This window comes from Puma concolor, chromosome E3, assembly GCF_028749965.1.
Source record: "Puma concolor isolate L17-30 chromosome E3, mPumCon1.1.hap2, whole genome shotgun sequence".
NCBI lineage: Eukaryota > Metazoa > Chordata > Mammalia > Carnivora > Felidae > Puma > Puma concolor.
This window is the reverse complement of record NC_141682.1, coordinates 41,441,015-41,467,123: the sequence shown is the minus strand read 5'-3', so window position 1 is coordinate 41,467,123 and position 26,109 is coordinate 41,441,015. Positions and strand designations below refer to the sequence as shown.

At 60.6% G+C, this 26,109-nt stretch overlaps 1 protein-coding gene across 2 annotated transcripts; it reads right to left on the bottom strand.

The window, feature by feature from the left end:
* Positions 1 to 617: 617 nt before the first annotated feature.
* CLCN7 (Cl-/H+ antiporter 7) lies at positions 618 to 25,624 on the bottom strand. Of its 2 annotated transcripts, XM_086691654.1 has the most exons (25): positions 25,397 to 25,624; positions 17,521 to 17,592; positions 13,034 to 13,105; positions 12,850 to 12,915; positions 12,381 to 12,513; positions 12,050 to 12,159; positions 11,378 to 11,458; positions 10,353 to 10,415; positions 10,150 to 10,233; positions 9,428 to 9,521; positions 9,129 to 9,193; positions 8,564 to 8,680; positions 7,893 to 7,947; positions 7,374 to 7,434; positions 6,694 to 6,832; positions 5,731 to 5,824; positions 5,301 to 5,470; positions 4,262 to 4,313; positions 3,855 to 3,982; positions 3,608 to 3,693; positions 3,238 to 3,367; positions 2,689 to 2,748; positions 2,427 to 2,603; positions 1,939 to 2,019; positions 618 to 1,686 (listed from the first exon to the last, which is right to left on the bottom strand). In XM_086691654.1, exons 1-25 carry the CDS (start codon positions 25,547 to 25,549, stop codon positions 1,600 to 1,602), a joined length of 2,430 nt encoding a protein of 809 aa, XP_086547780.1. In that variant the 5' UTR covers positions 25,550 to 25,624; the 3' UTR covers positions 618 to 1,599. The 2 variants fall into 2 exon arrangements, with proteins under 2 accessions (XP_086547780.1, XP_086547781.1); XM_086691655.1 differs by lacking the exon at positions 17,521 to 17,592.
* Between the last annotated feature and the right edge of the window lie 485 nt (positions 25,625 to 26,109).

The window sequence follows — 26,109 nt, the reverse complement described above, 5'->3', positions numbered from 1 at the left end:
TTTAATCCCACGTGACGAATGTGCGGCCGGTTCATGTCGTCAACGCAAACCACGACATGCACACTCTCCCATGCCAGGTCCTCCCAGCCCGACGTGGTACTCCCCCTGCCCGGTCGCCCACACTCCCACGCCAGGTGCTCCAAGCCCAGTTCTGTGCTCCCCCTGCCCGGTCGTCCACACTCTCCGCCAGGTCCTCCCAGCCCGGCACCGTGCTCCCCCTGCCCGGTCGCCCAAGCCCACCCACAGAGGGCACAAGGTGGACACTCCGAAGTCAACCCGTGGTCCGGGGCCCTTTCAAGGCCCTGCCTGTGGCCACATCACCCCCTTCGTGGCCCAGAGCAGCATCCAGACCAAGGGCCCAGGGGCAGCAAACCGCCCAGACTGGCCCTGAAGCTGTCTGGCAGCTGGTGCCAGCACATCCCATAGGCGTGTGTCGGCCACAACTGCTTCCTCACCCGTGGGTTTCTGTGTCTCTTGCCTTCCCCGCCTCCCTGTGGGGTCCCACATGCGCATCCAAGACGCCCCGTCCCAGACACCCCCACCCTCGGCGGTCCTGCAAATCCCCCACTGCTAGACTTGGCTGGTGCTGAGCAGGAACAAGGGAGCCAAGCTGCAAGTGTGAGGGTACGATTCCTTTATTTCTCCCTTTCAAAGCCCCCGCTCCTCTCACCGCGTCCCCCAGGGGGGCTCCCACCAAGAAGGGACCAGCGTTTTGAGGACCCACTTCCTTTAAGGGGCCAGAACCAAGGCGAACCGTCCCTCACCCCACCCCCAGCTGCTACAATGGCACCCACATCACCTAGTCTCAGAAGTAGGCCAGGGAATCACCTCCAGAAAAGGTTTCCTAGGGCTCTGGGGACACAGGACACCGGATCCAGGCCCATCTAGCCTAACAGAGGCACAGCATTCTTGCTCTGGGCTCACCAGCCCATCCCAGAGCCCACCTGCCCCAGGACTGGAACTGGAGCTGTCCTGGAACACGGCCCCAGACCAAGGGTCCTCAGAGGCCAGTGGGAGCCCCCACGTGCTTAGATAGCAGCTCTCTCAGTGCCGTGCACTCTGGCAACAGCTGTGGGTCTGGTCTGGACCACAGCTCGGGGTGACGGAGGCGTTCACCCCATCGATGTTTTCGGCTTTCTCTCTGGCCAAGACCCCAGAGAGGCCGTGTGGTGAGTCTGGCAAAAGAGCCTAACTCCCTACAGAGCTGGCTGCAGAGGCCGCTCCCCAGGGCCCCGCCTCCAGGTGTCCAGCTGGAGCCTTTGCCAGGCAGGGTCCAGTGCCCAGGCCCATCACCTCACGGCCACAGAATGAGCCAAAGGGACAAGGCCACGATCTCTGTAGCAGCTGTGCGTCACCCGGGCCCCAGCTGGTGACGCACAGTCAGTGTGGTCCTTCCAGGCCGGCCCGCAGGGGGACAGACGGCACACAAGCAGCAGAGGGCCCTGCCTGCGGGCTGGCACCACTGGGACCCACGGGGTGCCGCTCGCTCACGGTCTCACAGGCGCACAAACACAGACACACACGTCCCGAGGAGTAGGGGATGCCGGATCCAGTGCTGATCCAGGGAGCAGGGGGGGGCCCCAGAGAAGGGCTGAGGCCTCACGTCTGGGCCAGGGAGAGCTCTTCAAGGCCCCCTTTCCCGAGCCGGTACCTGGCTAGGTCTTTCCTGGTCACCAGTCCGACCACCTGTGGAGGCAAAGCCAAGTCAGTGACGCTGGCAACCCCCTGCCTCTGTGGAAGCCGCTGCCCCACGTGCCAAGGGGCAGCACACTTTGGGGAACCCCAGGACCGAGCAGGTGGCCAGTCTGGATACCGAACCTCGAGTCCCCCACAGGAGCCGAGAGCGAGTACCCACCCGCGACCAGGGCAGTCAGCTCAGGAGGCAAAGGGCGAGGCTGGCACCCGGGCTCCCGTGGGCACGCCCTCCCCACCACTCACCTGGTTGCAGTTGTCCACCACCACCAGGTGCCTGAGGCCCAGCGCCCGGAACAGCTTGAACACCCGAGGGAGGGACGCCTCCTGCAAAAGGAGGGGACAGGGCCTCAGCTGACCTGCCGGCCCCGCTAGTATGGGAAGAGGTTGGCTGGCGGTCCCCCCTGCACCTCCCCCCTCCGCACAAAGATGCGTCCCGGAGACGCCTGGGGGGCTCGGTTGGCTGAGCGCCCGACTCCTGATTTCAGCTCAGGCCACAGTCTCACGGTTCGTGGGTTTGAGCCCCGCGTGGGGCTCTGCGATGACAGTGCAGGGCCTGCTTGGGATTCTCGCTCTCTTTCTGCGCCCCTCCCCCGCTCTCCCCCCTCTCTGCCCTTCCCCCACTCGTGTGCGCCCCATCACGCTGTCTCAAATTGAAAAAATGTAAAAAAGAGAAAAACAAAGGACGTGTTCGGAGTGGCTCCTGCCCTGGCCACAGCCTCTCGGGCAGGCACCTGGGGCACCGTGTAGGGGGAGGGGTTCATGAACTCTGAGAGGTCCATGGTGCACTCCCGCTCATCCTGGGACACATGGATGGACTGGATCGGGGGGAAGCGTGGGTAGGCGTCCCGGAAGTCCTTCAGCCGAAGCCGCCGCCGCACCAGGCCCATGTTGGAGCGTTCCACAAACACCTGCAGGCAGTGGTGTGTCAGGACTCGGGCGCCCGGCTGTGTCTCCTGCCTCCCACCCCCACCCCCCCAGGCGCCCGGCAGCTACCTTGTGCTTCAGGAGGACGATCAGCTGGGAGCGCAGGATCAAGCCCTGAAGCCGGGCCGGCTGCAGAAAAGAGACCCGTCTGTGGTCTGTGGGTGAAGCCCAAACCCGAGGCCCTTCCTGTCATGCTCAGTGGCCCCGCGGCGACCTTCGAGGCAGACACCGGCCCTGCAGCAGGCATCTCGCACACTCCCGGCAGCGGCAACGGGACGTGACCGCAGGAACAAGGCGACGAGAAGCCGGGGTGAGACGCACACCGCGGCCCTGACATCCCAGGCAGCTCCTGACGGGTGTCCCCCGCCCCCCCCACAGCTCCTCAGCTGACAGGGCAGGAGCCCAAGACACGTGGATGGCTGGCCACCCCCAGCGGGCCGCCTCTGCCCGGCCTCCTGATTCCGTTCCTTCCCAGCAAGGCATTTGGCGGAGCCCCAAATGCGCGTGCAGGGTCTCCATACCAACAGCACGGCTGCACAGGCCACACATGCAGCCGGGAACTTGGCCTCCGCCAGCTGTCCCGGGGCCGCGTGCGCGCGGGTGGGCCGCCCCGGGTACCTGGCTGTCGTCGGCCAGCTCCACCACAGGGAACCCGTTGTGACTGGAGGCCGTGTTGCTGAGAACGTCCACGATGACGCCCACCTTCTCCCTCCTCCGCAGGCAGACGACCGGCGTGCTCATCACCTCCCTAGGAAGAGCCCCTGCTGTGGCCTTGCCGTTACCAGCCACGGGACCTCCCCGCTCTGCTCACACGGGAGTGCACGCGTGATACGTGTGCAGCCCCCGTAGGCGGGAAAACCGGGGACGGGGAGCCAGGAGCCCGCAGACCCCCAGGGGCTTCCCCGGCCGGCTGCCCACACGGCGCTTCCCCAGACCCTCAGACACGGGCCCTCCCAAACCGCCGGAAGCCGCCACGGTGCCACCGTACCTGGCGGTGAGCGAATGTGAGGTGACGGGGGCCTCCCAGTGCAGGAAGGGCACGCTCTGCAGCTGGATGTGCATGTCGTACAGGCCCTGAGGACGTGCGGGCTGTTGGCGCGGGGGCTCTGTCGGTCCCTCCCTCCACCTCTGCCGCACACCCCCAGCCCCCAGGCTCAGGCTCCCGGCCAGGGGCATGGGGGGCCCACCAAGCAAGGGACAAGAAGGATTGGCAAGCCTCTTCCCACAAGCCACACCTCGATGAAGATGTCCCCCACGATCTTGGCAGTCATCAGGACCAGCATGATGGGGAAGCCATAGGTCACGTTGCTGGTGGCCTCCATCATGATGACTGTCAGGCTAAGCGTCATCCTCACGATCCCACCTGTCCAGGGGTGGGGGGGTGTGGGGGGGAGTCAGGGGTGGCGTCCAGCCTCTGTGGGCCACAAGGCCTCTCCTACCTCCCCTGCCCATCTGTGTTCTGTGTGCACACCTGCGTGCCCCCCCGACCCCACCATTTACCCTCGTGGTCCGCCCGGGCAGGCCGCACTGGGTGGGGACAGTGACCCTGCACAATGACACGGGGTCAACTCCTGCCTTCACTCCTCCAAGGGGAAGGTGCCCCCTCCTAAACTTGGGACCCCACGGGGAGGCCAGGACTCACCCAGCTGGGCGGCTGCTCCCATCAGGGCGTATTTGCCAGGATCCGCCCAGATCTGTGGGGATGACAGAGGAGGGTCAGGGGCTGGCAGCCCCCTACTCAAACCCAAAGAGATGCATGACGCCCCAGGGGCCACTGGGCCCAGCAATTCCAGCCCTAGAAGGAAACCCTATGGTTTACACACACGTGAGCAAAGTGGTCTGTGGTAGCATCCAGGGTGACAGAAACCTGGAAGTACCCTAGGTGCGCCCCGCTCAGGATGCCCCGAATGACCTATGCCACCTGCACGCACCGGACGACTCAGTAGCTAAGGCAAAAAGCACCTTCTGTGTGCTGAGGAAGGACGGTGGCGCCCACGCGCACGCAGCGGGCACCATCTGTGCAGAAATGACTGCACCGTGAGGGAGCAGGGAACCCAGCACGTGCACAGCACGGACAGACGCGGGCGACGCCTCACAGCGTGGGGTTCTGCTCAGGAAATGCCCAGAACGGGTGCGTGTGCAGAGACGGGGTGTGGCAGCGGCTGCCAGGGGTGCAGGCTTCCTGGGGTGAGGGATGTCAAGTATGGCGCTCGACAGCGGAGACTCGTACACAAGTCTGAGAACACGCTAAGGAACGCCGAACTACGTGCTTCCGCAGAGGGGGAGGCCTTACGGCGCACAAACCGCTTCAGGATTGAAAGACCACCACCCAAAGACCACGTCTGGAAGGAAACCTGACAAAACACACAACCAGAGCCTGGAAAAGGGAGCAGATGGGGGGATGGGAGACTCTGCCTGTGCCTTCTCACAGGTTTTTAAATCTTGACTAAAATAAGAATAAAAACACAAAACATGGAAACCAAGTCCCAGAGGCCGGCACATGCACCTCGGTCACATGCTCCCAGGGCCCGTCCTGTGACGGGAAACACCAAGCCTCCCCGACGAGCGTCTGTGCAGCACAGACAGGCGGCTGGGCCAACGGGACGCGTCAAACACCAGCGTCCAGGAAACTCAAGACCGAGCACAAGCACCGTCCCCGCGCACTGGGAGCCCACACTCACCGCGGCCCCGGTGACGTAGGACAGGGAGATCCCGAAGAGCCGGCCCCAGGCGGCCCCGATGAGCAGGGACGGGATGAAGACACCAGCGGACACCGTGAGCCCGTAGGTCCAGCAGGCCAGGAAGAAGTAGACCAGGGTGAAGAGACCTAGCGTCACGGGGTTGTAGGAGCCTAGGGGAGAGGGGGCTGGCCAGGGCCTGAGCGTGGACCCACCCGCGTGGGCCCACGCCAGCAGCCGCCCTCCAGGAAGAGAAGGGTCCGGCCGAACCCCTGCACACCAGCGTGCCCACCACTGCGGCAAGGGTGGTGACCCCTGCCCTCAGGGCACAGCTGGCCGGAAGGCGATACCCGGGCCCTGGGCCCAGTGACCGCGGGTTGGTGAGAGAGCACGTGGGGACATGCGGCTGGCACCAGAGAGCCTGGGCACTCACCTGGTGGGTCGTGGAAAAGGCTGACCACGCTCTTCTCGGGGGTGTTGAAGAAGGCCGCGGCCATGGAGTTGTACTCACCGTCCGCACAGAAAAGCTGCGAGGGTGGAAGAGGGGACAGGCCGCTGGGGCCAGGGGCCAACCACGTGATGGGTGGGGCAGGTCAAGGCCTAGCAGGGGCCAGCAAAGAGCCAGGCCCAGGAACGGCCAGAGCATCAGAGGTCCAGCCTGCAGGGGCCAGTCCACGGAACAATGGGGCACACGAGGACTCCGGGACGCACCCCTGAGCACACTCCCAGGGCTCAACAGGCGGCCACCTGAGCGCTGGTGCGCAGGGGTCCGGCCCTCCCAGGCGAGCACAGCTGTGGTTCCTGGACGCCTAACCCACAGAGGAGGCCGGCTCGGGTGGCCAGTTGGCTGGGGGAAGCCCAGACCCACACCCGTGACACCGGTTTCTATCCACCCGTCAGTGGTCACTCTCTGGTGCATCCACCAGCCCCTGGCCACCGCGAATCTGCTCTGCCTCCGTGGACCCGTCTGTTCTGGATGTTTCACATACAGAGCGTCACACACCATACGGGACTTTGTGTCTGGCTTCCCTCCACAGTGTTTTCGAGGTTCCTCCACGCTGTATTGTGTGTCAGGGCTCCTTTTCATGGCCAAATAAACCCATTTACAGGCAAACCCTGTCGTGTTTATCCGTGTGCCAACCGCCAGAGCACGTGCGTGCGTGTGGCTGTACTTTTCAGGCCCACACCCACAACAACCCGCTTTGGAAGTCCTCGTGTGGCCCTGGGCAGGCCAGTGCTCTGGAGGGAGGACCGGGGAGACCCTGTCTGACATAATGCCTCTCCCTGACGCCCGGTGGCCCTGGGAAGCCCCTCCATCCCGGAGTTCAGCTGTGCTAGCCTCCTTCCTGCCGGGCCCCGGCTGGCGGACCCTTCCCCCCGACCCTGGACCCCTTACCTGGAGGGGATAGGACACGGAGCTCCCCTGCAGGGGCTGGCAGTCCCGCGATGAGTAAATCAGCACGAAGGCGACCGTGGCCGTGACGGCAGCCACCAGCATGGCCTCAATCACCTGGAGGCAGGGCCGGTGGATGTACCTAGAGCAGACAGCAGGATGGACAGGGCCTTGGGACGGCTGGACGCCTGGGCCGCTGCCATGACAATGGAGACCATGGCTCCAAGGAAAGCCCGTCACAGGACACAATGGGGTGACAGTGCGCAGGCACCAGGTCATCTGGATGCTCCCCGGCAGCACTTTCAGTCCGGGCCAGACAACAAGAAGGAAGGTGTGCGTCCTTGAGCCCAGGACCCGCCCGAAGGTTCAGGAAACTCGCGAGCTCCCACGCTGCTCTGCAGGTCTGCGGGCCCGACTATACCCCGGGTCGAGACGCCCGGATGGACCAGGCCGAGGCTGGACGGAGCAGCTGGGAGGACCCCAACCCCAGGGCCCCTTTCCGGGCCTCCAGCCAAACCCAGCCTCACCCAGTCCCTGGCCAGCGCTGGCCCATCACAGAAGGACACACGTTGGCACACGGCCTTCCGCGTGGCTCCGTGGGCACAGGGCCCACAATACATCCGTTTTCAAAGGCCCCAGGAGCCACACTGGTCCGTTTGGTCCACAAAGTGGAGGTTTCTCACCTGATTCGAAACATCGTCAGCCAGTAATTCAAGGCATTGAACACGGCCCCAAGAATACCACCTACGACCGGGAAGGGGGAGCATGTAAGGGACACGGGGGAGGAAGGAGGTGGCCTCCCAGGCAGCAGAGGCGTGGCAAGGGAGCAGTGTATGTCTGTGTCACTGCACCCTGACGGACGCCCTGGCTTGTCTCAGAGGCTTTGCTTTCCTTCCAGGAAAAAAGGTTTCTCACAGCAAAAAGCACCATCCACAGCTCATTCTATTTCTCTGTGGACCCCCTGCCTCCCCCCCCAACAGCAGCTTCTCCGGTGGAGAGCTAAAGCTCTGGTCTTCGGGCTGTGGGCTCCCTCCTGGGGGCGTGTGCACAGGGCAGGACACGGGAGGATGTGGGGTGCGGGGCTGTGTTCCTCTCCGGCCACCTCAAAGCTGGGCCAGGCTGGGCCCTGGCAGGCCCCGACCCCACTGGAAGGGACCCGCAGCCGTCTGGGGGAGTGACAGGAAGCACGGACCGGCCCTTACCCACCACGCCCATGGCGATGAAGATGGGGATCTCGTGGATCGTGTACACCATCGTCTGCACAGGGGAGAGAACGAGCAGCCCGTGAGCTGTCTCCACGCAGACCCTGGTACAGACACGGCCCGCAGTCTGCCCGTGCACACGGCGCCCCCAGCATGTGCACGCAGAACCGTGGGGGTCCCACGAGACAGAAGCGCCGGGCGATCTGAGCAGATCACGTTCCCCGTAAGGCTTTCACCTGCTCCTGGTCTGCGTCTCCGTTCAGCTGAAGGCGGGGACGGCCCAAGCTTCTGCCAAATGGCGGTCAGCGGGGCACAAGTGAGGAAGAGCCCCGGGAACGCGTCTTGTGACCCTCTGAGCCACCCAGGGTCCTCTGTGTCCGCGTGCGCGGCCCCTCCCGGGAGTGGGATCTAAGCACCTTTGTCCAACAGTCAGCAGATGGCCAGGACACCCCCGGGAGCGTCCGATGGGTGTCAGGCATCCTAACCTGACGGGCAGTTCCGAGGTGTGCTTTCCTCCTATCTCCGGCCCTCGGCACTCAGCTCAATCATGCAGCTAAAACCAGCTATTTCTCTACAGTCCACGTTCTCAGAATGAACCGGAATCATCCCGGGATGATCTTGGCCCCACACTAAGAAAGAACCGGGAAGGACGCGGGAGCACATTATATTACCTCTGTGTCAAATCTTCCAAAGTTGATCAGTCCCGGGCTCGACAGGTCCCATATGTTTCCATGATAAATGCTCAGGACAAAATTGAGAGTGAACGTGGAAATCATGGAAGCAAAGAACTGTAGGCAGAGAGGACGAGCGCCATCAGAACCAAGCCCATTGGGCCGAAGTCCCAGAGCCAGGAGGCTGGGTGGGGGCCTTCCCCTGTCACTCAGGAGGTGTCTGGAGACCCTCCCGAGGCTGGCCCCTCGCGGCTGGATGAGTGGGTCACTGCCTTGTGTGGATGAGCGTTGGGCCAAGCCAGTGATGGAGCTGAGGGACGAGCTGTGCGGGGTCTGGGGTCCTGATAAGCAGGAGAGCAGGTGGCAAACAAGGCCCGCGGCCGACGGGGGACGGGCAGCGGCTCAGGTCAAGTGATGGGCAGGACCGGCCATGACAGACCCACAGGGTGCACGGCTCCCAGCACGTCAGGGGACGTCTCCCCAGGAGCAGGGGCCCGCCAGACAGCAGAGGCCAGGGACTGGCAGTGCCTGACTCCAGCGAGGGAGCGGCCCTCCACAGACTTACTATTCTCCACGTCAGGAACTGGTTCCAGAAGGAGGCGCCCTCCTCCAAGCTGAACAGCACCCCACCTAGAACGGCAAGCAGCCCGGCACTGCCGCGCTGACCCAGGCCGCGGGGGACCCCGCATCTACCACAGCCCCTGCCCCACGAGACCCCAGGGCCCCGAGACTGTCAAGGGCGGCCACAGGGCCTCTCGGGGGCACGTGCCCATCCTCACCCCGAGCTCAAAGTCTGCCAACACCAAGAACTCTCCTCCACACAGTGGGCACGGAGACCTCCCCGGCACAGGCCGCCCTCCTCACCCACAGGGGCTCCAAATGCAGCGGACACTCCGGCCGCAGCTCCCGCTGAGACGAAGTCCCGCTTCTCCGTGTCTCTGCGGAAGTACTCGAAGATCTACAACAGGAAGAAACGGGGAGAGTGGGGCTCAGCCAGCCTCCCCGAGGGCACTTCACTGAGAAAGGGCCGAGGTCAGCCAGAGGCCACGGAGACAGGGCCCAAAGGCAGAGGGGGGCAGGGAGGAGGGGACATGAAGGCGTCTCGGGACAGCCATCGACTTGCATTCACAAAGACCAGAGAGCTGACGAGGCGACACACGCTGAACGCACCCTTGCACGCCAACAACCGAGAGAGGGGACCGAAGACACCCATTCACAACAACGAGGACACGTCACAGTCTGCCTAAGAGACACGTTAGAAACTCAAAACCCCACCGCCAACCGCGAACAGATGAGCTGAAAACACGTTCTTGGTTGAAAAATCTAAGACTCTGCTTATAAAAACAACGAACGTGTGCATTCCCACATCAACTCAGCGCACTAGCCATCAAAACGTGGTGGCTTTTAAGGGAAACGTGACAAAAGTGCTCTGGAACAGGTCCCGAAACTAAGCCTCTTCAATGTGTCCATGAGTCACTCTTGCCTCCTCGTTCTGCGTGCCTTGGGGATGGTCGCGGGAGAGGCCAAGGTCCTGGCGGAGCCTCCCAGGGATGCGTGGTCGTCCGTGTCGGCAGGAGAGAACTCACCTTGAAATCTCGCTTCAGCGACGTTGACCTCCCTTGGGAAATCCCGGCGGCGATCACAGAGCCGGAGTGAATCATCGGCCCCTCCTAGAAGCACAGGACAGCCGCCCTCAGACAAGCGTGGCTCCGAGAGAACACAGTGGCCTCGGGTCGCAGGCAGAGCGCGGGGGACTCAGGCTAGGATGGCACCACACGCGCTCCGTTACCTTTCCCACTGCCAGTCCGCCCACCACAGACAGGATCACTCCAGACACTTTGATCACGAGGGTCTAGAATACAAGGGAAAACACATCGAGTCTCTGATCGAAGGCCACACGGTCTGGGAACCTGCAGCAAAGCTGTAAACGTGAAGCAATCCTGACTACGTGTCCAGCCCCAGCCCCACGAGACCAGGCAGGTGGGGAGGCCCACACGTCTACCGCGGGTATCCTCGGAGCCGGGCTCCCGGCTGATTCTTTCCTGACTTCCTTACCTTCCCATTTTCTACCCTGAGTACTCGTGTGCCCCAGGGAGCAGAGAGCAGCAGGAGGTACGGCTCCTTCGGGCCCCCGGGTGCATTTCTCTGCCGACCACCTGCCAGGGTCGCTGCCCACCGCCGCCTGGCTACCAGTGTGGTAGCCAGCAACGGGGCAGACGCTGCTCCCGGCGGCTCCGAGGTGAGTCCTGCCCTCTGCAGCAGGGCACGGGGCCTCCCCCGGGGTGTCACCCCCAGTGCACAGCTGCCGGCCCCCAGGAGCACCCCCTCTCCCCAGACGGGGTGAGAAGCCTCTGGCTGAGGCATGCCGACCCAACACCGGAAAGGACCACGGAGGGACCACGCTCCTGACCCCCCCCAACCTCCTCAGAAACAGGGTGTCAAAGACAGTAAGTGTAACGAACATCGAGGACAATTTTAAGAACAAGAGAAGCGTCACGGCAAGCGTACCCACCACTCTACCAGAGCTGTTCTCGTTTGGAAACATTAACCACCACGCAGAACTTAGGTTCCACACTGCCGTGACCCTAACAGATACCCCATTTCAGCATTTGTGCAGGACTTAAAGCGCTAAGAGAAAACCTCACCACCTTCCAAAGCAAGATTACGTAAAATCCACGCACATGCTCACGGGCAGCACACACAGTCCGTCTGGGCCGGTCCCCACGTGCAGGCGGGCAAACCAGGAGCTCCCGACCCCGCGAGAACCCCACGCGGAGCGCCTGCTGCCAGCCACGCGCCCCCTCCGGGCCTCACCTTGAGCCGGACCACATGCGGGATCTTCACCCCGTTGAGGAAGCACTTGATCTGGGGGATCCCGCTGCCGGCAGCGACCGGCTGGAAGGAGGCAGAGGCCAGCACTGAGCCCGGTCAGGTAGCGAGGGGCCGCAGCCACCACCCGGCCCAGGAGGACACAGCCACGCAGGGCCCCACAAGGGGAACAGCTGCCCACGGAGGGATTCTCGCTTCACCCCCCGGGAAGTGACCACCGGGGTCGGCAGACCACGGGAGGGGTGGGGAAAGGAGAGGAAAGGAAGCCCGGTGTCCCCAAGAGGGCACGAGGGGCGGGGGACGCTACAAGACAGACAGGAGGCACATGCCACACACTGGCCGAGGGGCCGGTGGGGAGGGCACCGCACAGCACCCCACACAGAAGCTTCTGGATGCTATACCCACGACAAGGGAGAGGCAAAGGGGCAGGCGAAGGAAGGCAGGCTTCTGAGAGACACGGGGGGTCCCTTCCACCTGGGCCGGCCCCACAGTCCTCGCTGAGCGGGGCAGGAGCCCGGCGCCCTGTGGTCGGGGGCGACTGGACGTTTAACACCTGCGCCAGAGGCCCCAGCAGTGTAGCCACGCCCACCCGGCCAGCACAGTGTCAGGGCTCCCACCCACGCAGGCGCCCCTGCCTCGACCTCCTGGTGGCCCTACCTCCACAAACGCGACGATGGCGGAGCCGACGAGCACGAATGCGGAATTGAGGGTGGCCCACAGCAGAAGGGAGAAGGACAGCCCGCCCCGCTCCGTGAACTTGTCGATGTCGAGGGCTCGTCAAGGATGAAAACTTTCCTGCTCTCTCCTGCGGCCCGGCCTCCCGAGCCCCAAGCGCCAGGAGCTGCGCACTGACCGGACCGTCACCTCCCGGCCGTGACAGACACGGGCACGCAGCCACACCTCCCCGCCCTTGATAGCACACACGCGGGGCTCAGAGGCTTCGCTGCCAGTGGACCCTCCTGTGCTGGGGACCACAGACGAAGGATACTGTCCTTGACGACCTTGTACTTCAGGCCAGCCACGTTCTCCACCACAATGTCGATGAAGCAGGCCACGAGGCCCGTGAGGATCCCGATCATGGCACAGATGACCCAGCGCTTCATCTCCACCGTTCGGAAGGCCTGTGGCGGGGGGGGAGGGTGCCCATCAGAAGCGGGTGCGGGGGGGAGGCCCCCACCGGGAACGGCACGCTACACACGGACCCCGCATCACGGGGAGGCGGCCTCTGGTCATCTCAGAGGCAGTGGGCCTTCCCAACCGATTTGCCATCAGAGGCCGCCACCTTGGGCGCCTGGGAGGAGGCGGCCTCCGCCACCCACAGGACACAGCCGCTCCCACACGGGGCCCCACGCTGGTGTCTCTTGCAGAAGGGACGGAGGTGCGAGGACCACGGAGGGGGAGGGAGATGGCGCCAGGGCAGCACGGGGCAGCGGCGTGGGCGGCCCGCGCAGACTCACCGTGTGGTTGATCCGCCGCTCCTCCTCCAGGAAGAGCTGGTTCTCGCTGTTGTCGTAGTCCAAGCTCTGCGGGCGGCAGACACAACGCCACGCCTGACCCCACGCTCCAGCTTCACGTGGGGCGGGGGCGGGGGACAGGTGCCCAGGGGCTGCTTGGGGTGGGGCCCAGAGGAAGAAGGCCCACCTCGTACTTGAGGGACAGGAGCTTCTCGTTGTGCGGGATCTCCTTGGGGAAAGGGTGAGGGGGTTCCAAGTCCTGTAGGAGAAAAAGTAGAGCCACATACTTGACGAGCCAGCACATTTAAGAAAAAACCACAGGGGGGCACCTGCGGCGCTCAGTCGGATAAGCACCCGACTTCGACTCAGGTCATGATCTCACGGTTCTTGGGTTTGAGCCCCGCGTCGGGCTCTGTCCTGACCGCTCAGAGCCTGGAGCCTGCTTCGAATTGTGTCTCCCTGTCTGCCCCTCCCCTGCTCGTTCTCTCTCAAAAATAAACACGCATCGTTTAAAAAAAATTAAAAAAAATTTTTTTTAACGTTTTTATTTATTTTTGAAACAGAGAGAGACAGAGCATGAACGGGGAGGGTCAGAGAAAAAGGGAGACACAGAATCCGAAGCAGGCTCCAGGCTCTGCGCCGTCAGCACAGAGCCCGACGCGGGGCCCGAACCCATGAACCGTGAGATCGTGACCTGAGCCGAAGTCTGATGCTTAACCGACTGAGCCACCCAGGCGCCCCCCTCCCCAAAATTTTCTTTAAGAGCAAGCACAAACGAGAAGGGGAGGGGACATGTGTCCATGTGTTCTATGAAGCCAGTAGTCTGTGGACCCTAGAGCCAGACGAGGGTGCCACAAGACAGGAGGGCACAGGCACACCCCCTTAGGAATGCAGACACTAAGTCCTGGACGAGGAACCAGCGCATCGGATCCCTTGGCACCATGACCAAGGCAGGTTTATCTCAGGGACGTGAGGCTGGCTTAACGTCCGAAAATCAAGTAATGTCATGTTTATGGAACCATGGGAAATACATTGTTGGTCTGTCCCAGGGGCCGGCACCCGGCTCCGAAATCCCATGGCCTTTCTGCAGGGTGCCTGTTCCCGAGAGTCCTATCCTTGACGATGGACCAGTAAACACGAGTGAGGGTTTCCCTGAGTTCTGTGAGCCGTTCTAGCAAATTATGGAGGCTGAGAAGGGGGGGTGGGCATGAGAACCCCGACTCGGAGCCGATGGATCAGAAGCACAGGTGACAGCCTGGATTTGTGACTGGCATCGGAAGAGGGGGTGGTCTCGTGGGACTGGGCCCTCAGCCCCGGGCATCTGCATAATGCCGGATAAGAGTGTCAGAATTGAGTTAAGTTGTAGGACACCCGGTCGACGTCTGCAGAGAACTGCTTGGCGAGGAAAACCCACACACTTGGTGTCTGAAGTGTGGTTGAGTAAAAACAGTTCAATACCGTTTCAACAGAATAAAGGAAAAAATCCACACAATCATCTCAGTAAGTTCAGAAAAAGTGCCTGATAAAAATTCGACACTCCTTCATGACAAAAATATGTCACAAAGAAAAGAACCACGTCAACCTGGTCGAGGCGTCAGTCATCACCCTCGATGGCGAAGGACCGAAGCTCCTCCCGGAAGACCAGGAACAAGACGAGGATGGTCACTTCCGCTCGACCTCGTCCTGGAGGCTCCGCCAGGCCCGTCAGACACCAAGAGAGAAAAGGCATCCAGAGTGGACAGGAAGAAACAAAACTCTCTATTTACAGGTGACATGATCTTGTATACACAAAATCTCAAAAAACATACTAAAAAATTATTAAAACTATAATGCATTCAGTAAGATTGAAGGATACGCGATCAGCACGCAAATATCAAACACATCTCTAAATGCCTGCAATGAACAACCAAAAATGAAATTAAGAGAACCCTACTTACGTTAGCACCAAAAGTACAATATATGAAATGATACTTACTCCTAAAATACATTTACCAAGGGAAGTGTAAGACGTGTGTGCTGAAAACCACAACGCACCGCTGAGAGAACCTAGAGATGTGAATATGTGGACAGACACACTGTGCTCACAGGTCAGAGGACTGAGCACTAAGAAGAAGCAGCGAGTCCCGGGCCGCCCCAGCTGGCGTCCCCAAAGAAACCGACATGCTTAAAAACCACACAGAAACACAAGGGGTCTCCAGCGGCCAACACAAGCTTGAAAAAGGAGAACAAAGTTGGAGGACACTCACTTCCTAGTTTCAAGACTCACATGAAAGCTCCGGTCTCCCGGACAGTGTGGCCCTGGCTCCAGGACAGACACAGGGATCGGTGGAGACAAGGGGGACCCAGAGCCTCACGTGGATGGCTGACTTTTGAACACGGTGCCAACACAACTCAGTGTGGAAAGAAGAAGGGTTTTTCTGAGAAACAGTGCTAGGGAACTGGACATCCACATCCATAAGAGTGAAGCTCTACCCTCACCTTCCATCAGACAAAATCAGTGACAAACAGATTCAAGACCCAAAATCATAGAACTCTCGAGGCGTCTGGGTGGCTCAGTCGGTTGAGCATAGATCTCAGGTCACGTTATGATCCCAGGGTTGTGGGATCACGCCCCAAGTCGGGCTCCGTGCGGGCAGCACAGAGCCTGCTTGAGATTCTCTCTCTCTCTCTGCCCCTCCTCCACTCGTATGCCTGTGCATATGGGCATTCTCTCTCTCTCCCCCAAAACAAACAAAATCTTTAAAATCAAAGAAGTCTCAGAAGAAAACACAGGAGAAAATCTTCATGACCCTGGACTAGGCAGTGGCTTCTTACATAAGACAGCAAAGGTACAGTAACAACAGAAAGAAATAGTTAACTGGAGTTCATCAAAATTAAAGAATTCTTGGGAATGCAAGCTGGTGCAGCCACTCTGGAAATCAGTATGGAGGTTCCTCAAAAAACTAAAAATAGTACTACCCTACGACCCAGCAATTGCCCTGCTAGGCATTTATCCAAGGGATACAGGTGTGCTGTTTCTTTTCTTTTCTTTTTAATTTTTTTTTAACTTTTATTTTATTTTTGAGACAGAGAGAGACAGAGCATGAACGGGGGAGGGCCAGAGAGAGAGGGAGACACAGAATCCGAAACAGGCTCCAGGCTCTGAGCTGTTAGCACAGAGCCCGACGCGGGGCTCGAACTCACGGACCGCAAGATCATGACCTGAGCCGAAGTCAGACGCTTAACTGACTGAGGCACCCAGGCGCCCCAAGGTGTGCGGTTTCAAAGGGACACATGCACCCCCATGTTTATAGCAGCACGATCAACAACAGCCAAAGTATGGAAAGAGCCCAAATGTCCATCGATGAATGAATGGAAAAGAAGATGTGGAATATATACACGATGGAGTATTACTCAGCAATCAAAAAGAATGAAATCTTGCCATTTGCAACTACGTGGATGGAACTGGAGGGTATTATGCTAAGTGAAATTAGTCAGTCAGAGAAAGACAGATATCATAGGACTTCACTCCTATGAGGACTTTAAGAGGCAAAACAGATGAGGGGCGCCTGGGTGGCTCAGTCGGTTGAGCGGACGACTTCGGCTGAGGTCATAACCCCACGGCTCGTGGGTTCAAGCCCTGCGTCGGGCCCTGTGCTGACAGCTTGGAGCCTGGAGCCTGCTTCCGATTCTGTGTCTCCCTCTCTCTCTGCCCCTCCCCCACTCATGCTCTGTCTCTCTCTCTCTCAAAAATAAACATTCAAAAAAAAATTTAAGTGACAAAACAGATAAACCTAAGGGAAAGGCAACAAAAATAATATCAAAACAGGGAGGGGGACAAAAGAGAAGAGATTCATCAATATGGGGAACAAAGAGAGGGTTGCTGGAGGGGGTGTAGGAGGGGGGATGGGCTAAATGGGGAAGGGGCACTAAGGAATCTACTCCTGAAATCACTGTTGCACTACATGCTGACTAATTTGAATATAAATTTAAAAATAAGTAAATAAAATCTTTAAAAAAGTTAAAGAATTCTTACAACCCAATAACGAAAACACAAATAACCTGATAAAAACACACAGAATGGGAACAGACATTTCTGCAAAGAAGACATATGGAGGGCTGCCACCAGCCATCACAGAAATGCAGGTCCGAACCACGAGGCACCGAGGAGGAAATCAAATGCAAGTCGGGGGAGCCGGGCGGGCTCAGGAAGCACTCCCCGGCAGCTGCCGGACTGCTCGGCACGGGGCAGGGCAAGAGGGCATCACGCTGTCCAAAGGTCCCTCAACCCTGAGGTCCTTGTCCCCAGAGTCCCCCTCCGGCCCACTCGAGGCCCCTCTCCCCCGGGTGGTGCCTGTTCCCCTGGCCTTTCCCCAGCTGTCTCGTGCTCCCACATGACACTCTCGCTCAGGGTTCCCTCCCGGCTCGCGCTGCCCCATCTCTGCTCACGTGGCTCAGCCTCAGGGCAATAAGACCCTCGGTCGCCCAGGCTCTGGGGTCCGCGCGAGACAGCTGGTCACTTTGTCCCTGAGCTCTGCATGACCCACGGCTGCCCCCCTGCTCTGCCTGGCCCTGCCCGCCGTCCACCACCTTCGTGTTCGGCGCTCCCCGTCCGCCCCCTGCCGGGCGGCACCCCCACAGGAGGAAGGGGTGGGTGGTGAGAGGCGAAGGGTAGGGGATGAGTCTAGCACTCACGGGGTCGAGCAGCTCGTCATCCAGATCCACGTTGCTCATCTGTCCGATCCGGAAAAACGCTGAGCGTGGTGACTGGAAGCGTGAGAGAAATCACAGGGCGCTCAGCCACAGGCGGTGCTGACTCATCTGGGACCCCCCCCACCCTACGGCACGGCCGGCGGGGGGCCCGGGACGAGTCGAGCCCCTGAACGGGAAGCCCAGGCCTTCCTGGCCCCAGAGGCCGGGCCCTCCTCCGCTCTACCGAGACTGCAGACAGCTGCCAGCCCCGGGGACCAAGGGTTGCAGGACGCCCACGCGAGCGTCCTCCAGGCTCCCCCCACCCCACCCATCCTCCTGTGTCTCGTCGTCGGGAGACCGGGAGGCTCCGGCAGGCAGGGACCTGTCACAGGTCTCCACGCAGCCCCTCCAGACGTGTGGTCAGGGCGCCCGCACCCCCAGGGTGCCTCTGAAGCGGGGCCGGGCTCCTGGGCCCGGGGGCGGGTCAGCCACAGAGGACAGACACCCGGGCGCATGGTTCTTCCTACACCCACCGCCCGGGCACGTCGGGGGACTGGCCAACGTTTGCACTTCAGAGAAACATCATGTTGCAGCGTTAAGTATGTCCCAAGTACGGCATGGAACATACTGGCACCGAAACGTGACTCGTGGTTTCTCTGAGGAGGGCACATGCAGCTGGGCGCCTTGCGCTGGGGGTCGGCCCAGATGCAGAGAACAGGACGCAGCACGAGAACGAATCAGACGCCAGCCCCCCGGCCACGGTTCCCGCCGCGTGGTCAGCAGGCAGATGACCCTCCTCCTGATGGGCGGTCACAAGGTCAGCAGCCACCTGGCGCCACATCACAAGGCGCCAGCCGCCTCCCTCCACCTCGTCACGTGGGCATCCTGCCACCTGGCGTCCTCAAAGGAGCGAGGGCGCGTGCACGACAACAGTACGACGCCTGGAGACGGAGACCGCATTCGCGTACCTTCTGGGACGGGACGTCGTCACGACTGTCCTATTTCATTACCAGTCACTGCTGTTGACCTCTCACTTCGTCCTGTCTGCGGGCTCAGGCATCCATGGGGCCCACGCTCACCCCACAGTGCTGCGTGTTCCCGTGAGGACCCGTGCGCCGTGTGCAGCTGGGCACGTCCGTCCACACACGTGCAGCGAGTTCTGGTAAAGCGGGGCTACTGACAGAAACATCTGGTTCTCTCTTAAAAACGATCGGGGGGCGCCTGGGTGGCGCAGTCGGTTGAGCGTCCGACTTCAGCCAGGTCACGATCTCGCGCTCCGTGAGTTCGAGCCCCACGTCGGGCTCTGGGCTGATGGCTCAGAGCCTGGAGCCTGTTTCCGGTTCTGTGTCTCCCTCTCTCTACCCCTCCCCCGTTCATGCTCTGTCTCTCTCTGTTCTAAAAATAAGTAAACGTTGAAAAAAAAAATTAAAAAAAAAAAAAAAAAAAAACGATCGGGAACGGCCCCAAACTGCCGAATCTGAGCAGAAAGGCAGGACGGGGCTCCCCGGCTTCACGCCCTGGGCAGGAGGGCCAGCCCTGCTGACGACTGCGCTGGGCCGGCGAGAGGTCCCAGTTCTCGAGGGAACCGCAGCCAGGAGGCCGCCTGGACCTGGAACAGCCTCCGCTCTGCAGACAAGACGCGTGGACCCGGAGGGGTCCTGGGCCACCGCCCCCGGCCGCAAGCCTGAGCGTGGCCAACACCGAGTGCACTTCCTTGGGCGCACATCCACACACGCTGACCGGCCGGCGGACGGGGCACAAGCGCGGACAACCCAGCTGAACAACGCCTGGGCGGAACTGAGCGCTGAAGTGAGGGGCATCTGGAGACGGTGGTCTGCGCTTCGACCCGGCAGACGGAGCCACTTATTCTCCGATGATCACGAAAGGAGCTCGAGTACACCAGGCAATCACTCCTCCGCAAAAAGGGTGCCCAAAGTCGGGACCCGGAAAGTGCTTCCTCTGACGTCTAAACGGTTTGCAGGGGCCAGGCTGCCGCACACGCATCACCTCCAGAGAGGTGCGGCAAGAAGGGTCCAGTGGGCATGGTCCCCCGTGCTCAGGTGACACAGAGGTGTGGAGGGTGGACCGCACCCCAGCAGAGCACGCTGGACCCGGACCGCGTGATGGCAGTGGAGGTGAAGCACCCCCCCCCCCCCAGCTTCTCCACGTCTTTTCTGGGCTTCAAGGCATCTTCCGGGAAACATCTTTCATTGTGAGAAAAACCATTTACTTGAAGTTCAGTGATTTATTTCATGTCGTGTCTGTTTCTCTCTCTTAAACACGGGTGAGGTGACATACGAGCTCCTCAAATTACTGATACGCACAACAGCCGGGACGGAATCTCTAGGGCGTGAAGATCCCAGAGATTACACACTGTGCAGCTGCACGGACCTGACTCTCTGGAAACGTCGGGTCTGGGGGACGAGAACGGATCGGGGTGCGGGAGGGGTGACCACAAGAGGCAGGACAAGGGAGCCTTGTGCCGACCCACACGGTCTGCACGTTGACTGCGGTGGCACTCACACGGAGGCACCTGCGTGACGTAGGGCGGAGAACCGCCCGCGTGCCAACATCAGTGTCCCGGTTTCAGCGCTGTGCTGTCACTACGGGGACTGACGCAGTGAAGGAAATGGGGGCAAGGCGCTCAGGCCTGCTCTGTATGGCCTTGTCAACTTCCTGTAAATCCATAGTTATTTTTAAAATTAAAAACAAAAGCACGTGCAAATGGGACCTGCCAAAAAACCCCCGTGCATCAGAAGACACAACAGAGGGGAAGGCAGCCTGCAGAGAGGGAGAACGTGCTATGAATCGCAGTTCTGAAAGGAGTCAAGCACCTTAACCCTGAAGAACTCCCACAAATCAACCACAAAAAGAAGCCAATCACAAAAGTGGGCAGAGGCCCCGAGTACACGTCTCCAAAGGCGAGATGCATATGGCCAGTGAGCACAGGACAATGTGCTCGACGTCTCGAGAGCCATGCACATCCAAACCACCAGATGCCACCTCACACCTGTCAGAACGGCCACCACCAAAGCCCGGAGTCGTGAATGCGGCAGGGGTGCCCAGGAGCCCAAGCCCTGTGTGCCGGGGTCGGGGGCGTGATGGTGCGGCGGCCGCGGCACACAGCCTGGTGGCTCCTCGGACAATTCAGCACAAGATGACCACGTGACCCAGCAACCCCACCTTGGGGGTGCACTGTAGAGCTGGAAGCAGACACCTGAAGAGACAGTTGCACACCCCACTCACGAAAGCATGATCAGGCCACAGGGCAGGGGGCTGGGGGGGGGAACCCAAGTGTCTCTTGACGGATGAACGGATAAATCCACTGGGGTCCACATGTGTAAAAGAAGACGGTCTGGCCTCAAAAAGGAAGTAGATTCTGCAATCTGCTACGACGCGGAGGAACCTTAGGGATGTTAGGCTGAGAGATGGCAGCTGGCCACGGCAAGACAGACGCTGTGACTGCACGTACACCACAGCGCGGTTCCTACTCGGGTCTCCAAAGACGGGAAGTAGAAAAGTGGGCGCCAGGCTGGGGAGGGGCTGGGGCACCAGTGTTTCAGTTGTGCAAGGCGGGCGAGTTCCCTGACGGGCAGTGGGGACAATTGCACAACATGAATGCATCTGACACCACTGAACCGTACCCTAAAGACTGGTTAAGGTGCCAAGTTCTGTCATACGTTTTTACTCAAACATAAAGCAAAAGTTTAAAAGCAACTTATTGGGGCGCCTGGGTGGCTCAGTCAGTTAAGTGTCCGACTTTGGCTCAGGTCATGACCTTGCAGTCTGTGAGTTCAAGCCCTGCATCAGGCTCTGTACTGACAGCTCAGAGCCTGCAGCTGCTTCGGATTCTGTGTCTCCCTCTCTCTCTGCCCCTCCCCCACTCATGCTCTGTCTCCGTCTCTCTCAAAAATATGCAAACATTAAAAAATTTTTTTTTAATTAAAAAAAAAATCAAAACTTACAAGCTGTCTCTTGTTCTATTCGACCGTGCCGCATTCTGACGGCCGCCAAGGTCCATGCTCCACACTGAGGACAGGGCCGCAGCGGCCAGGGGCACACAGGCAAGCAGACAGGTGCCTGTAAACCGAGTGCAAACCCGAGGGAGCCTGTGAGAACCTGGCACGCTGGGTCAGGTAGGCGAGGAGGCCGGCAGGCTGAGCCCCATCGAGAAGGAGTGAGCCGTGCAGAGGGGGCAGGGGACGGTGGGCGGAATCGTCTGGGACGGGAACGCCACCAGGGCCTCTGCCCGGGAGGCTTCCCCGGACGTTCTGTCTAGGCCTGGGCCTGGTCTTGGCCCTCAGCTCTCCAGCCTGCCTCCTTGCTGACGACAGGGGTCTGTCCCACCCACGCTGACCCTGCCTGAGTGGTACTAAAGACAGGAGGGACACCCATCTGGGGAGCCCTCACGGAGGGCAGTGGGGCAACCAGCCAGGACCCTCCAAGGTGGGGCTGGGCAGACAGAAAGGGAGGACAGGACACAGACGCCAAGGCAGAGGAACTTCCAGGATGGAATGACGAGGTGCTAGAAACCACCGAGGAGAAAGACGGGGGGCTCGCTTATGTCCAGCACTCAAGGGGCTGGGGAGGACGACGGATGAGCCGCCCGGGCAGACTCCCCGAACACCCCGCCCTGGCCCTTGGCGCTCCCCGACTGTGGTCTGCAGCTCCAAGGTCACCAGGGAAGACCCGGAGGTAACCCAGCTTCCAGAGAAGATCCCTGGAATCGATTCTAAACACTAACCTGACAGTGCTACCCGCCTCCTGACCCTAAGGTGTCCCAGGCAGATCTTCCCAAAGCTGAGATCCCTGGAAACGTCCTGCATTTACAAACCCTGCAGACACCCCACCCCCCACCGCTGAAGCATCTGCTTCTGCCTCAGATTTCCCCCAGAAGTTCTCCAAATGCTCCGCTCCCCGCTACCCACATACGTAACCATGACTGGCTGACCACACCCTCTTCTTGTCCCAGCAGCACAACGGCAGTGACTCGCTGATAAGTCACCATCACCCCACACTCCGGCCCCACGGGCCCAGGGGCCTGCCCAAGGGGACAGCATCCCACAGGTGGCTCAGAGCAGCCTGCTTCCTTCCAGGCAGGCGGCTGAGCTCAGGAGGGTCGCCAGTCCACCCTGCCCACCGTGCTTGCTCCCCACGGGGCACTCAGCAGCCCGGCAGGGAGGTCACCCGGCAGGCACTGCCCAGAACAGCTTCTTCAGGAGCGGAGCAGGCTACGCCCACGCCGCAGCGGCACCACCACCACCACCACGCGACTCTGGACACAATGCAACAAACCCCAGAGGGCCAGTAGGTGGCCAAGACAAGCTCCCGCGTCTGATTCACTAGAACATTCCTGCAGGGGGGTTGCTGGCCTGGGATGTCATTTTAGTCCAAATGGACCCGGGACTGAGAGCAGCACCAGGGCGCCCCCGAGCCTAACGATGAGCTCGGCCTGCGGGCCCAGAGCAGACCCTCCCACCAAAAGGCCAGCGTCGAGGAATCCCGTCAGCCTCCAGCGGAGTCACCCCGTGAACAACAACCCAGGGACAGTCACGTTCGTGCTGCCGTTCCCAACGCGAAGACTATGAACAGCGGCTACCGCTGGCTGGCTGGGAAGGGCACAGCGCTGAGCGCAGCACGCACACGGACCTTTCTGTGGGCGGGGACACTGAGGCAGAGGAGGCTGCGGGGCTCGCCAGCTCAAATGCCTACAGTCTCCCTCGTGCCAGTCCACACACAGCGGGCTACGATCCTTTCAGGCTGGAACGGCCAGCTTCCTGCAGCGCTCTCCGCAAGATACAGCCAAATTCAAAGCCAGCAGCTGTCCCCTGCAGGTCCCACCCGCCTCTCTCCCCACTCCCACCTACTTTCCAAACTCGCACAGGATCCCAAACACACCCTTCATCCTTTCCCAGCCATTGGCCTGCCTGAGGGTCTCACACTCTTCAAGAATGGAACCAGGGGCGCCTGGGTGGCCCAGTCGGTTGAGCGGCCGACTTCGGCTCAGGTCATGATCTCGCAGTCCGTGAGTCTGAGCCCCACGTCAGGCTCTGTGCTGACAGCTCAGAGCCTGGAGCCTGTTTCAGATTCTGTGCCTCCCTCTCTCTGACCCTCCCCTGTTCATGCTCTGTCTCTCCCTGTATCAAAAATAAATAAACGTCAAAAAAAAAAAATTAAAAAAAGAATGGAACCAACTGTGACCTCTTCTGTCTCTGGGGCCCCTCACGGTCTTTCCGGAGCAAGAGGCCTGTGTCTCCGTGAGCCTGCAGCCGGTCAGAAGGAAGCTGCTTCGTGCGCTTCGGTGTCCCAGGCACACTGCACACAGCCGGGCACTGAGTACGTGAAGGAGAAACTTTTTTCTTAACTGTTTAAGAAAGGCTAGTCTGTTACTACCTAACACAGATAAACAAGGAGCTTTGCATTTTTTTAAGGGAATAAATTTTTTTTTTTTAAGGAAAGATTTCAAAGAACTCTTAAAAAAAGAAAATGAAACAAAACAAAAACCGTAAGAGCCAACTCCTGTGTCTATTTGCAAAGAGAAACGAGGAACCCCAGGGCGCCTGGGTGGCTCAGTGAGTTAAGCATTTGACTTGGGCTCAGGTCATGATCTCACGGTTCCTGGGTTCTAGCCCCACGTCGGGCTCTGGGCTGACAGCTCGGAGCCTGGAGCCTGCTTTGGATTCTGTGTCTCCCTCTCTCTCTGCCCCTCCCCTGTTCATGCTCTGTCTCTCTCTGTCTCTCACTAATAAATAGAAACGCTAAAGAAAAGAGAGAGAAGTGGGAAACCCCAGCACGTTCACTCTCGAGATAAACCCAAATTCCACCCCAAAGTTTCGAATTTCTTTAATTAAAGCCAGTTTTATGCTTCCGTTTTGTAGGCCTCGGGTTACTTTCTTTTAGAAGAGGAAAAAATAACGTTCCAAGAAGAAAATGACAAAGCACCCTTATGCGTCCCCCCCCCCCCCCAATGAGCCACTTCAGATCACTTATATAGACACAGAAAGCATTTCAACGTTAAGATTTCACTCAAAGAGCAGACGTGGGCTTTGGCTGTCCGATGCCTCGGGGGGGGGGGGGGGGGGGGGCGGTACAAAGATAAGCCCTAGAGAAACAGCCTGAGGCTTGGGTCCTCTCTCATCTTTAAACACTGTCCAAACGTTTAAAGGACAGATCTAGACCAGGAGAAGAAAAACTGAAAAATAAACGCAAAAACAGTAAGAGCAAGCAATGGATAAAAAGAGTCCAAGAACTCAAAATCAACACCACATGCAATTCATTAAACACCTCCACTGCATCGCCGATGTGCTGACCACCCCGCAACCACCCTGACTCGCTCCCAGCGTCTGTGTGGACGCCCCAGTTTCAATTAATTGCTAAGGGCACCTGGATGGAAATACTCGTCCTTCCTAAGATCGCCCCGTACTGGTGCCTGAAGAAAAGGAGGGCCGGCAGAGCTCCCCACCGCCAGAGAACACTGTGCAAGCGGAAGCTCGTGGAGCCGGGCCGGCCCCTCGAACCCCACTAGTCACCCGGCCCAGAGCTTCCCTCCCAAGACTCCAGAACCCAGGGCCCAGGTTCCAGCCAGCGCTGCCATTTGCCAAAGCGGCCCCGGGGCACGTTCCGGAACTAGTCGAGCCTCAGCTGCCTCCTCTTCGGCAGGGGGATAGTCAGAGCACCGATGCGCCCGCCAGCACCCGCCGGGCACGGGGCCACCGCCGACCCGGCGACCCCTCGCCCGCCAGAGCCGCTGACCCGCGAGACGGAGCGGCCGGGAAGGCGTAGCCCGAGGCCGCCCGGGGCGCACCCGCCCGGCTCCCGGCTCCCGGCGGCGGGGGGCCTGAGGAGCGGGCCCGGGGCTCTCCCGGCGGAAGGGACTCACCTGACGGGCGGCCGCGGGCCCGGCCCCGTTCAGCAGCGGCGTGCCCTCGCCGGCTGGCGCCCCGGGCCGCGCCGTCCTCCGCAGCAGGGGCGCCGCCTCGTCGTCGTCCAGGTCGCGGCCGGACCACGACACCTTCTTGGACACGTTGGCCATGGCCAGCAGCGGCCGAACCGGCCCGGGAAGCGCGGCGGCCGAGTGTTTGTTCTCGTGACCCGCGCCGCGGCCACGTGACCGGCGAGGCCAGCCCCACGTGATGCGCGACGGCGGCCGCGCAGGGGCGCGCGCGCGGGGCCTTCTGGGAGTTGTAGTCCCGCGCCCGGCGCCGTCCTGGGTGGTGGGGGCTCCGCGGCAGCTGGGGTCGACGAGAGGGGCGCCGCCCGCTCGGGCGCTTGGGTGACCGACCGGAGTCCGGCTTCCGAGAACGGGTCACGGCAGGAATGGAGGGGAGGGCCGGCGTCCGCGCGGACGAGACCAGAGGAAAGGGGAGGAGGGCAGGTGGCCCCCGACCAGTAGCGCGGAAGGACGGGTGGACACGTGGCCGCCGGGTTGCCGGGGAGTGAGCGGTCGCCGGCGCCCGTGAGACACGTGGCCCCTGTGGCATTGCTGCAGAACCACGGTGGGGAATCACGCACACGCAGACTGGGGGACATCTGCTAAACTGCTGGGCAGCTCTGTTCCACAAAGGGCTGGGACCGCCCTGTGTGACACGGGAT

Excerpts from the sequence above, each read along its gene's own strand:
- CLCN7 (XM_086691654.1), bottom strand. The coding sequence starts at position 25,549 with ATGGCCAACGTGTCCAAGAAGGTGTCGTGGTCCGGCCGCGACCTGGAC. Across the intron at positions 7,435-7,892 it reads CATCGCCATGGGCGTGGTGG|GTGGTATTCTTGGGGCCGTG; the intron begins GTAAGGGCCGGT and ends TCCCGGTCGTAG. Across the intron at positions 6,833-7,373 it reads CTGACGATGTTTCGAATCAG|GTACATCCACCGGCCCTGCC; the intron begins GTGAGAAACCTC and ends TGTCTGCTCTAG.